Source organism: Rhinoraja longicauda, chromosome 11, assembly GCF_053455715.1.
Source record: "Rhinoraja longicauda isolate Sanriku21f chromosome 11, sRhiLon1.1, whole genome shotgun sequence".
NCBI classification, from domain to species: Eukaryota; Metazoa; Chordata; class Chondrichthyes; order Rajiformes; family Arhynchobatidae; genus Rhinoraja; species Rhinoraja longicauda.
In genome coordinates, this window is record NC_135963.1 from 19,354,665 (window position 1) to 19,365,419 (window position 10,755).

General features: G+C 45.6%; 1 protein-coding gene across 2 annotated transcripts in view; it reads right to left on the minus strand.

Annotated features, from left to right (window-relative positions):
* The window catches only part of LOC144598351 (uncharacterized), a 28,771-nt gene extending 21,149 nt beyond the window's left edge, over window positions 1-7,622 (minus strand). For both annotated transcript variants that reach the window (XM_078408412.1, XM_078408413.1), the window contains exon 1: window positions 7,301-7,622. In XM_078408412.1, the coding sequence (XP_078264538.1) occupies window positions 7,301-7,328 (28 nt within the window). In that variant the 5' untranslated portion in view covers window positions 7,329-7,622. The remainder of the gene's footprint in view (window positions 1-7,300) is intronic.
* Window positions 7,623-10,755: the final 3,133 nt, after the last annotated feature.

Genomic DNA, 10,755 nt, shown 5'->3' on the forward strand with positions numbered 1-10,755 from the left:
CTAAAGCAAAGGAGGCTGAGTGGAGTCCATAGAGATGTTTATAAACTCATGAGGCACACTGGATGCTTGCAATCTTTATCCCAGGCCTAAAACTTGAGGGTATAAGATTAAAGTGAGAGGGGAAAGATGTTTAGGGGAGCATTGGTGTAGGGTTTTCACACAGAGGGTGGACATATGGAACCAGTAGCCAGAGGAAGTGGTAGAAGTGGGTACAATTACAAGGTTTAAAAGACATTTGGACAGGTACTGGGACAGTGAAGGTTCAGAGGGACATGGGCCAAATGCGGGCAAATGACACTAGTTTAGGAAGGCACCTTGGTTGATATAGACAGGTTGGGCCAAAGGGCCTGTTTCCTTACTGTATGGAATGACATTTTAAAATCCAATTAGTACAGGCCTAACCTCCTCAGTGGTGTCTCATGTAACAATTCCTTTATCTTATTAGTACACCCAGTGAGCTTTCTCTGAACTTCCCATATTGCAGATTTATTCTTCCTTAAAGAAATACTCCAGTGGCCAATTCTCCAGACCTGATAGATGTATATAAAATTATAAGAGGCATGGATCGGGGAGACAGTCAGAACCTTTCTCCAAGGGTGGACATGTCAAATACTAAAGGGCATTGGTGCTAGGGGCAGTGGTGGAGGCAGATATGATATAGTTTAGAGGATTTGGGATTGGCACATGGATATGCAGGGAATGGAGGGTTATGGGTCATGTACAGGCAGAGGAGATTCATTGAACAAGGCATCATGTTTGGAATGGACATTGTGGGCCAAAGGGCCGCTTCCTGTGCTGTACTGTTGTGTGTTCTATGTGGTCGAACCATCAGCCAGTGAGGTTCTGGAGACAGTGACCAGTCACTTTCCACCTACCTTCCTGGCCTCAGCAAATGCTGAAGGAGGGATCTGGTGAGGGGCCGCTGAGAACGAGAGAGGATCAGGTGGGGGGGGCACAGAGAATGAGGGAGGACCCGGCTGGGTGATTGGGGGGGTGGGTGGGTATCGTGAACGATGGGGGGGGACCCTTTGGGGGGCTGCCAAGAATGAAGCGGGGACCCAGTGGGGGGCCGTTGAGAATGATGGGGGTAGACACCCAGTGGGGGGCTGTCGGGAACAGGGGGTTTGGGGGGGGGGGGGAACCCAGTGGGGGACCGTCGAGAATGAAGGGGACCCAGCAGGGGGCTGCCAAGAATGAAGGGATGACCCAGTGGCGCAGAAGATAGGAGTCTCAAGAAGAGTCTCGACCCAAAACGTCACCCATTCCTTCTCTCCAGAGATGCTGCCTGTCCCACCGAGTTACTCTATGTCTACATTTTATGTCTGCAGAAGACAGGACTGTTCGGTGAACTTTTGTAACTTTGTCGATGAACTTTGTGTACTGCCCAGGTGAGGTCTGCTGTGTGATTTTACCGGGTTGGATGCAAAAACAAAGCATTTCACTGTACCTAGGTATTAGAACCTGATCAAATTGTTATTAATTCACTTTTGTGCCTGCATTGTGCGCCTCCCTTCCCAACAAGAATGTTTGCCCACATGTGTTCCCCTTTTGTGAATGCAAGTTGACTTCTAAAACGACAGGATTGAGGCACCCCGTGAACAGTGACCACCGCCAGTGCCCAACACGCCCCCCTCGCTAGGGGAAGTGAGAAGGATTATAAACAACAATCTTCCTCGGGTTCGTTTCGAAAAACATCTCTTCCTAGGCTAGCCCCCAACTCTCAGTTATAAACTACAAATAAGGGAGGTGCTAACGCCACTGGGAAATAACACCAACAATATTGAATGCATGGACACTAATAACGTATTCAGAGTTTTTGCACGGTTCTTTTACAAATGTTTTATTACGAATAAAGTTCATTTTTGAAATTAACCCCCTCCCCCTGTTACATATGCTACATATTCATTGTAGCAGTCCCAACCTCCTGCACTACTTTGTATCAGGCACACTCACCACACACACACACACACTGTGATTAGGTATGTAAGCACTTTTCAGTATCACTACGCCACACAGGCAAGGAGCTGAATAAAGGAGTAAATTAAGGCAACTGAAACAACCTGAATTGTGTCGTTATTATCAGGACATCAAACCCGAAGACACAACATGGTGGCAGCGGTGACTTTCGAGTAAAAACCCGCGCTATTGTGAATCGCTATTGTGAATTAGGAACAGCGGCTGCAGAGAAATTGATTTTTTTGTGCACCCGCCTAACAACACAAGATGGCGGCCTCCACAGCAGCAATGAGCCTCCACCCTACGATGAACTGGGACGCCGATGATGTGGTGGAGGCGTTCAAGAAATTCAAACAAAAGAGCCAGCTGGCATTTAAAAGCTTCCTGAAAGGAACTGCAGATGAAGAGAAGGTCAGTTATATTTTACTATGGCTCGGGGAGAAGGGTCTAGACATTTTTAACAGTTGGAGCTTAACAGAGCCTGACTGCAATAATCCGGGAATAGTCCTTGAAAGGTTTGCGAACCATATGGAGCCCAAATCAAACCACAGAATCCATCGGTATGAGTTCCAAGGGCTAAGACAAGACCCACAAGAAACAACCCAGAGAGAGGAAGCATATACTATAATACAACTACAGAAAAAAGTGGGAAAGAAAAGAACAACGATTAATCTAAGGCTCAAAATTGATACTGGAGCCCAGAGCAATATCTTACCAGTCAATCTTTACGGAAAGATATTCCCTGAACACATGACAAAAGATGGCAGCGTCAGGAAAGGAATCCTTGGAAGTAGCGATGTAGTCCTAGCTGCATACGGAGGTTCCATAATCCCACAGCTAGGCAAAATAATCATAGCAGGAACATACAAAGGGAAAGAAGTGAAATGCCCCTTCTTCATCACTAAATCGAAAGGACCTGCTATTCTCGGCCTGAACACGTGCCAAAGACTGAAGATTGTGTCAATCAACTATGAAATCAAGACAAACTCCTGCAGAATTGACAGAAACATACCCATCAAAAACCGGCCGCCCATCAGGAACAAAGAAGAATTGATGGACATGTACCCAGAGTGTTTTGACGATACCGTTGGTTGTTTTGAGGAATACGAATACCATATCACAGTAGACCCCAGTGTGAAGCCAGTGATCCACCCACCCCGCCGTGTTCCCCTTGAACTGAAAGAGAGGCTAAGGGAACAACTAAACGAAATGGAAGAAAAGGGCATCATCACAGCAATAACTAAACCAACTGATTGGGTAAATTCAATTGTTATCAAAGAAAAGCCAAACGGAAAACTAAGGATATGCCTTGATCCCAGGGATCTGAACAATGCATTGAAGCGCGACCATTATCCAACTCCAACCCTTGAAGAGATCACACCCGCACTAGCCGGTTCCAAGGTGTTCAGCAAGCTGGATGCTAGCAATGGATATTGGAACGTCAAAATAGACCGGAAGTCATCAATGCTCACCACTTTCAACACGCCATTTGGCAGATTCAGATTCAACAGGCTCCCATTCGGGCTGAAGGTGAGTCAAGATGTCTTCCAGCGGAAAATAGATGAAACATACAAAGGCTGTAAAGGGGCAATCGGGATAGCAGATGATATCCAAGTATACGGCAGAGATGAAAACACGCATGATTACAACCTCCATGAGGCTATGGAAAAAACTCGAAGAGCCGGCATAAAGCTCAATGCAGACAAATGCATAATCAAAGAAAGGGAGTGCAAATTCTTTGGACTGATTTACTCTGCAGAAGGAGTGAAACCGGACCCTACAAAAGTGGATGCTATCAACCACATGGAGGAACCCAAAGACAAGAAACAGTTAAGAAGTTTCCTAGGGCTCATACAATACATGGGAGTCTTCATACCTAAGCTTGCTAATCATACAGCAAATCTCCGTGAATTGATGAAAGACGACGCTGAATTTGATTGGTGTGCTTCACATAGCCAAGATTTTGGGAAATTAAAACAACTCATCAGCAAAGAAACGATCCTGCAGTACTATGACAGACAGAAACCTGTAACACTCCAAGTTGATGCCTCCATGAGAGGAGTTGGAGCAGTACTGATACAAAATGGCCGACCTATTGCGTATGCATCCAAAGCACTCACTCCTACAGAATCAAGGTACGCAAACATAGAGAGAGAACTCTTAGCAGTAGTCTATGGCTGCGAGAAATTTCACACTTACCTATATGGAAGGTATTTCGACATCGAAACAGACCACCGCCCTCTAGAACAAATCGGAAAAAAAAACCTCACCAAAGCACCAGCCAGACTACAGAGACTATTACTGAGGCTACAGAGCTACGACTACAACATCAGATACAAGCCAGGAAAAGACCTGCTGCTAGCTGACGCCCTATCCAGACTATCAACACATGACAAACAAGAGATGGAAGGGCTGAGCATAAAGATCCACCACATTGTGAGTGTGACAAGCGTGAAGCTGGAACAGATTAAAGAGGAAACAGCCAGAGATGAAGAACTCCAGCTCCTCACCCAAATGGTAATACAGGGGTGGCCAGAAAAGAGACAACAAGTTCAGCCTATCCTCCGCGAATACTGGACCATCCGTGATGATATTTCGGTAGAGAATGGAGTCCTGCTGGCCGGATCACGAATCATCATACCCAAGTCCATGAAAAAAGAAATCCTCGAAAAGATCCACCAAGGACACTTAGGAATGGAAAAGTGCAGACTCCGTGCTAAATCCGCTGTGTACTGGATAGGCATGTACAAGGACATAGAAAAGCTGGTATCTACATGCCACATATGCCAAAAATACAGGAATTCACAACAGAAGGAGGAAATGACACCCAGTGATATCCCAAGCCGGCCATGGCAAACCATCGGAGCAGACCTGTTCACAGAGAACCAGCAATGGTATTTGATTATGGCCTGCTACTACTCCAAATTCCCATTTGTGAGAAACATAAAGGACTTGAAAGCTAAAACAATTGTGTCAATTGTTAGAGGGTTGTTTGCAGAGCAAGGAATACCTGAGCAGATCGTATGTGACAATGGAACCCAATTCACATCTCGGGAATTCAGAGAGCTGGCCACCGAATACGGGTTCAAAATCACAACATCTTCACCACATTACCCAAAGGGCCATGGGTTTATTGAAAGGCAAGTACAGACAGCCAAGAAAATACTAATAAAATGCCGAGAGGCAAAGGAGGATCCAAACCTGGCACTATTATCCTTACGGGCAACTCCACTAAAGGCTGACATGAAGTCTCCTGCAGAAATGCTAAATGGCAGGAAATACAAAACCACCCTGCCAAGCAAAATCCAACCCCCTATCGACCAAGAAGAAACAAGGGCAAAATTGGCAGCTGCCCAGGAGGAGGGGCTGAAACAATACAACAAAAATGCACAGTACTTGCCTGAACTATTTCAAGGCCAAAACGTACATGCTCAGGATCCAATAACAAAGAAATGGACCCCAGCACAAATCACCAGTAGGGCTGGAACCCCAAAATCATATATCATAGAGACAGAACCGGGCAGGCAGTTGAGACGAAACAGAATTCACATCCGCCCGACACCTGAAATGTCAACACCTGCAACTTCAAAGACAACACCAGCAACTCCTAGGACACCACCCACAGCAACAGCAACACCTGCCATTGATGACAACACATTCTCACAAACTGCTACCAGTGAGTTATATAGTCAACCAGCACCAACCAATGGCCAGGAAACGACTCAACAAGTCACCAATACATCGAGTGCAACACTGCAGGCAACAACCAGATCTACTAGATCCAGGAGCAACATCTTACCCCCAGCGCGTTATCGCTAGCACTGGAAGGGACAAGTCACAAGTCACGCCAAGACATGACTCTTGACTGGCTACGCACTACCTGAAAGAAAACAAGCTGCCATTATATATTTTGTTGTGTAGTATAGTAGAAAGCAGAATGCCATGAATGTGGGCAGAATAATCCCACGGTATCTGCTACAGGATTGCCACCCTCGCTCTGGAAATCCTCTAGTGTCACTAACTTTTATTCTTTTCTTTTGAGAAGGGGGGATGTTACATATGCTACATATTCATTGTAGCAGTCCCAACCTCCTGCACTACTTTGTATCAGGCACACTCACCACACACACACACACACTGTGATTAGGTATGTAAGCACTTTTCAGTATCACTACGCCACACAGGCAAGGAGCTGAATAAAGGAGTAAATTAAGGCAACTGAAACAACCTGAATTGTGTCGTTATTATCAGGACATCAAACCCGAAGACACAACACCCCCCCCACAAAGGACAAGGATACCTGGGCAGGTGTTCATGCATTTGGCTGCGACTTTCAGGTCGCCCTGTAAAATATTCAAATCCGAGATGGGGGGGAAGCCAGTGTTCTTGGGGTCAGGGCGGAAAGTGGATGAAAGTGGGTTGTTCCCCTGACTGTAATTTGAGAGAGTTTACACATTGGTAATCTAGCCCACACCTCGTTTCCAGGCCTCACCCCCTATTCACACCACAAGAGCGCCAATGTGGGCGGAGATTACAGCCCAGTTCACACAAAGCAGGAGGGAAAAAAGGCAACCCGTTTCCTGGGCTACGTGGTAAACAAGGGTTATTTCCAGTTTTAACTTTCCAAAATATTGTCTATTCCACGACAAAAAAGAGAGAAACAAAACTTAATATCCTGGCTGGGTGCCACCAAGACGAAACCTCGGTGCAGGAGTCCAAGAGAAAACTGGACTCTCAACTATATTTCCCCAGAAACTATCGATTTCCCGACTCAGCTAGCTACATTATTTCAGCACATTAATATCGATTCAATGAGAAACTCATTTAAAAATAGACCTACACTTGGAAAGTCAAAGTAACTAGTTTTCTGCATTTGTCAGAAATGATACTCAGAAATAACAAGCAACCCCACACCCTCTTTCGGTTCCAGTTTATTGCACAGATTCCCCCCCCAACTTCTCTCTCACAGCTTTTCGCCCACCCTCGCCTCTTTCTACAAGCTATCTCCACCTCACTCTGCTCACTTTCCCTGTTGTCGATTGCTTTGCACTCTCACACTGAGAATCTTCTCATGAGCGTTTGTTTCCTGCGTCTCACTAAACTAATGCAAGAAACACAGAGCCCAGCTGTGTTTACACCGAGTTCCCAGTGTTAGTTTACTGTCTCAGGAGTTATTTCCACTGTAAGGAGGGAACTTCTACCTTCTACACACGCTGTAAACCTCTTTTTCCAAAACATCTCCACCCTATTTACATTATTAAACTTTTTGAACCCCCACCTTGTAATATTCGGAACCATTCTTTGTGAGAAAAAAAAACCCAATCCAAGCCAACCCATCCCTTACCTTTAGACCTTCTGCCGATTTCTCCCATTCCTACTGGAGCAGGTGTGGAAGGAAACTGTCTCCTTTAAAAACAACGCAGTTCTTACTCCGTTGGTTGAGGCTTCACATCCTGGTTTTAAAAACAATATTATGTATTAAATGTAGATTCCGATGCATTTCCTGATGAGTTGTTGTGGGTGTGTCGGTCATAAATAGTTGAAGGATGCGAGGTCAGTTCAGTGCTTTAGTTCCCTCGCTCTCCTCTCCTCTCCTCTCCTCTCTCTGCCACTCCTTTGAACGTGAGCAGGTAAGAGACACACTAAACTCACTGAGACAACCAGAAAGAGCCTCCGCTCCTTGACTGCTCCCTCCCTCCCTCCCTCCCTCCTCGTCGCGTCGCCAGCAGTTGCTCCAGGGAGACACCTGGTGTCCGACCTCGCGTTATTCTATGGTCGCATCACACTGGCCCCCTGTTGGATTTGTGGGAAAGATGAAAAAGTCTAGGTTTGAAATGAGGGATATCGCTAAATGTATTTCAACCACACCTACATTAAATATCAAGTGATGGCTTGGAATCCCTGCCATGGAAAGTAGAGTTGCCCTGGGACACAAGAGCAGCCCCTCGAGTCTGTTCCCAATTCAGTCAAGTCATAGAGTGGAAACTCTTAGATGGCAGAAAGGAACTGCAGATGCTGGTTTACACCGAAGATAGACCCAGGGCCTGTGGCAAACTTTCCCTATTCCTCACCAATATAATGATAACACACTCCTCTCCTATCTAGACACAACGTGCTGGAGTAACTCAGCAGGACAGGCAGCATCTCTGGAGAGCAGGACCCACACCATCCAGAAGAAGGGTCTCGACCCGAAATGTCACCCATTCCTTCTCTCCTGAGATGCTGCCTGACCTGCTGAGTTATTCCAGCATTTTGTGGGGGGAAAAGGAACTGCAGGTGCTCGATTACACAAATGGACACAAAGTACTGGAGTAACTCAGCAGGCGAGGCAGCATTTCAGGACAACATGGGGTCTGAAGAAGGGTCCCTACTCGAAAAACGTCACCTATCCATGTTCTCTAGAGATGCTGCCTTACCCGCCGAGTTACTCCAGCACTTTGTGTCCTTTCAGTCAAATCATGGCTGACTTGTAATGCAATCCCAATGATAACCCCAACCAATGATAAACCTCAATTGCAGAATGAACTTCAAAAAAATGTGGCTTGCAAAAAAGTCCCATTTAATTAACCATGCAGTGGTGCATTGGTTCAGCTGCTGGACTAGTAACCTAAAGGCCTAAGCCTGAGTTTAAATCCCACCACAGCAGTTGAAGAATTTGAATTTGATCTAATATATTTGCACAGGTGCCTGGATATTAAAGGTTTAGAGAGAAATGGACCAAAAGTGTCTGAGGCATGGATGGTTGGTATGGATGAGTTGGGCTGAAGGGCCTGTTCCTATGTTTTATGATTCTATGACTCTAATTTTGTTTAGTTGAGTGATCCACATACAACCTCAGGCATATTTGATTATAGGGAAAACAACCTGAACTACCAAACCATCTAGGTTATTTTTTCAAAGCTTACATCATCCTGCTGTAAATTGTAGAGTGTTTTATGTTAATAGCTGTTGGTAGTCTTTGTCAACACACAACGCTCGTCAATACTTCAAATCACTGCTCCCCTCCTGGCCTGGGATTGATTTGGTTCACTGGGCTTGCTGGAAAACACAATGAGTCAGGAGTCGGATTGGATGAGAAAATGGCAGTCTCTGGGAGTGGTCAAGAGGGAGGCCAGATATCCTGGAGACAGGATTGGAGGAACAGCACCTCATATTGTGCTTGGGCAGTTTACAACACAGCGGTGTGAATATTGATTTCTCTAATGTCGGAAGTCAGAATAAATTTATTAGTCAAATATGTAGACATACAAGAAATGTGATGGTGCTTTGCTTGCCCATGGTAAAAACATGATATACATCAGACAATTAAAAATAGAACATTATAATTCAAACATGTGAATATAAAGTACCAGAGTAAAAAGAGGCTACAGACTTTTGGCTGTTGAGTAGAGCTTCTGCTCGTGGAGAAAAGCTGTTTTTATGTCTGGCTGTAGCGGCTTTGACAGTCCGGAGTCGCCTCCCAGAGGATAGTACTTCAAAGAGTTAGTGGCCAGGGTGAGAGGGGTCAGAGATAATAGACAATAGACAATAGGTGCAGGAGTAGGCCATTCAGCCCTTCGAGCCAGCACCGCCATTCAATGCGATCATGGCTGATCACTCTCAATCAGTACCCCGTTCCTGCCTTCTCCCCATACCCCCTCACTCCGCTATTCTTAAGAGCTCTATCCAGCTCTCTCTTGAAAGCATCCAACGAACTGGCCTCCACTGCCTTTTGAGGCAGAGAATTCCACACCTTCACCACTCTCTGACTGAAAAAGTTCTTCCTCATCTCCGTTCTAAATGGCCTACCCCTTATTTTTAAACTGTGGCCCCTTGTTCTGGATTCCCCCAACATTGGGAACATGTTTCCTGCCTCTAATGTGTCCAACCCCTAATTATCTTATATGTTTCAATAAGATCCCCCCTCATCCTTCTAAATTCCAGTGTATACAAGCCTAATTGCTCCAGCCTTTCAACATACGACAGTCCCGCCATTCCGGGAATTAACCTAGTGAACCTACGCTGCATGCCCTCAATAGCAAGAATATCCTTCCTCAAATTTGGAGACCAAAACTGCACACAGTACTCCAGGTGCGGTCTCACCAGGGCCTGGTACAACTGTAGAAGGACCTCTTTGCTCCTATACTCAACTCCTCTTGTTATGAAGGCCAACATTCCATTGGCTTTCTTCACTGCCTGCTGTACCTGCATGCTTCCTTTCAGTGACTGATGCACTAGGACACCCAGATCTCGTTGAACATCCCCTCTTCCTAACTTGACACCATTCAGATAATAATCTGCCTTTCTATTCTTACTTCCAAAGTGAATAACCTCACACTTATCTACATTAAACTGCGTCTGCCATGTATCCGCCCACTCACACAACCTGTCCAAGTCACCCTGCAGCCTTATTGCATCTTCCTCACAATTCACACTACCCCCCAGCTTAGTATCATCTGCAAATTTGCTAATGGTACTTTTAATCCCTTCATCTAAGTCATTAATGTACATCGTAAATAGCTGGGGTCCCAGCACCGAACCTTGCGGTACCCCACTGGTCACTGCCTGCCATTCCGAAAGGGACCCATTTATCCCCACTCTTTGCTTTCTGTCTGTCAACCAATTTTCTATCCATGTCATAAGATGATCTTACCCGCTCGCTTCCTGGTCCTTGCAAGTAATTTCATGTAACCCTTGCATTCCCTCTTTCTCCGTCCCTCCCCCACCTTAGTCGTCTTGCTAGTTTCACTGTTTGTATCCTTTAATAAACACGTCTTTCACAGCCAACAATGGACCATTGTGGGCTCAACCTTTCTTGAG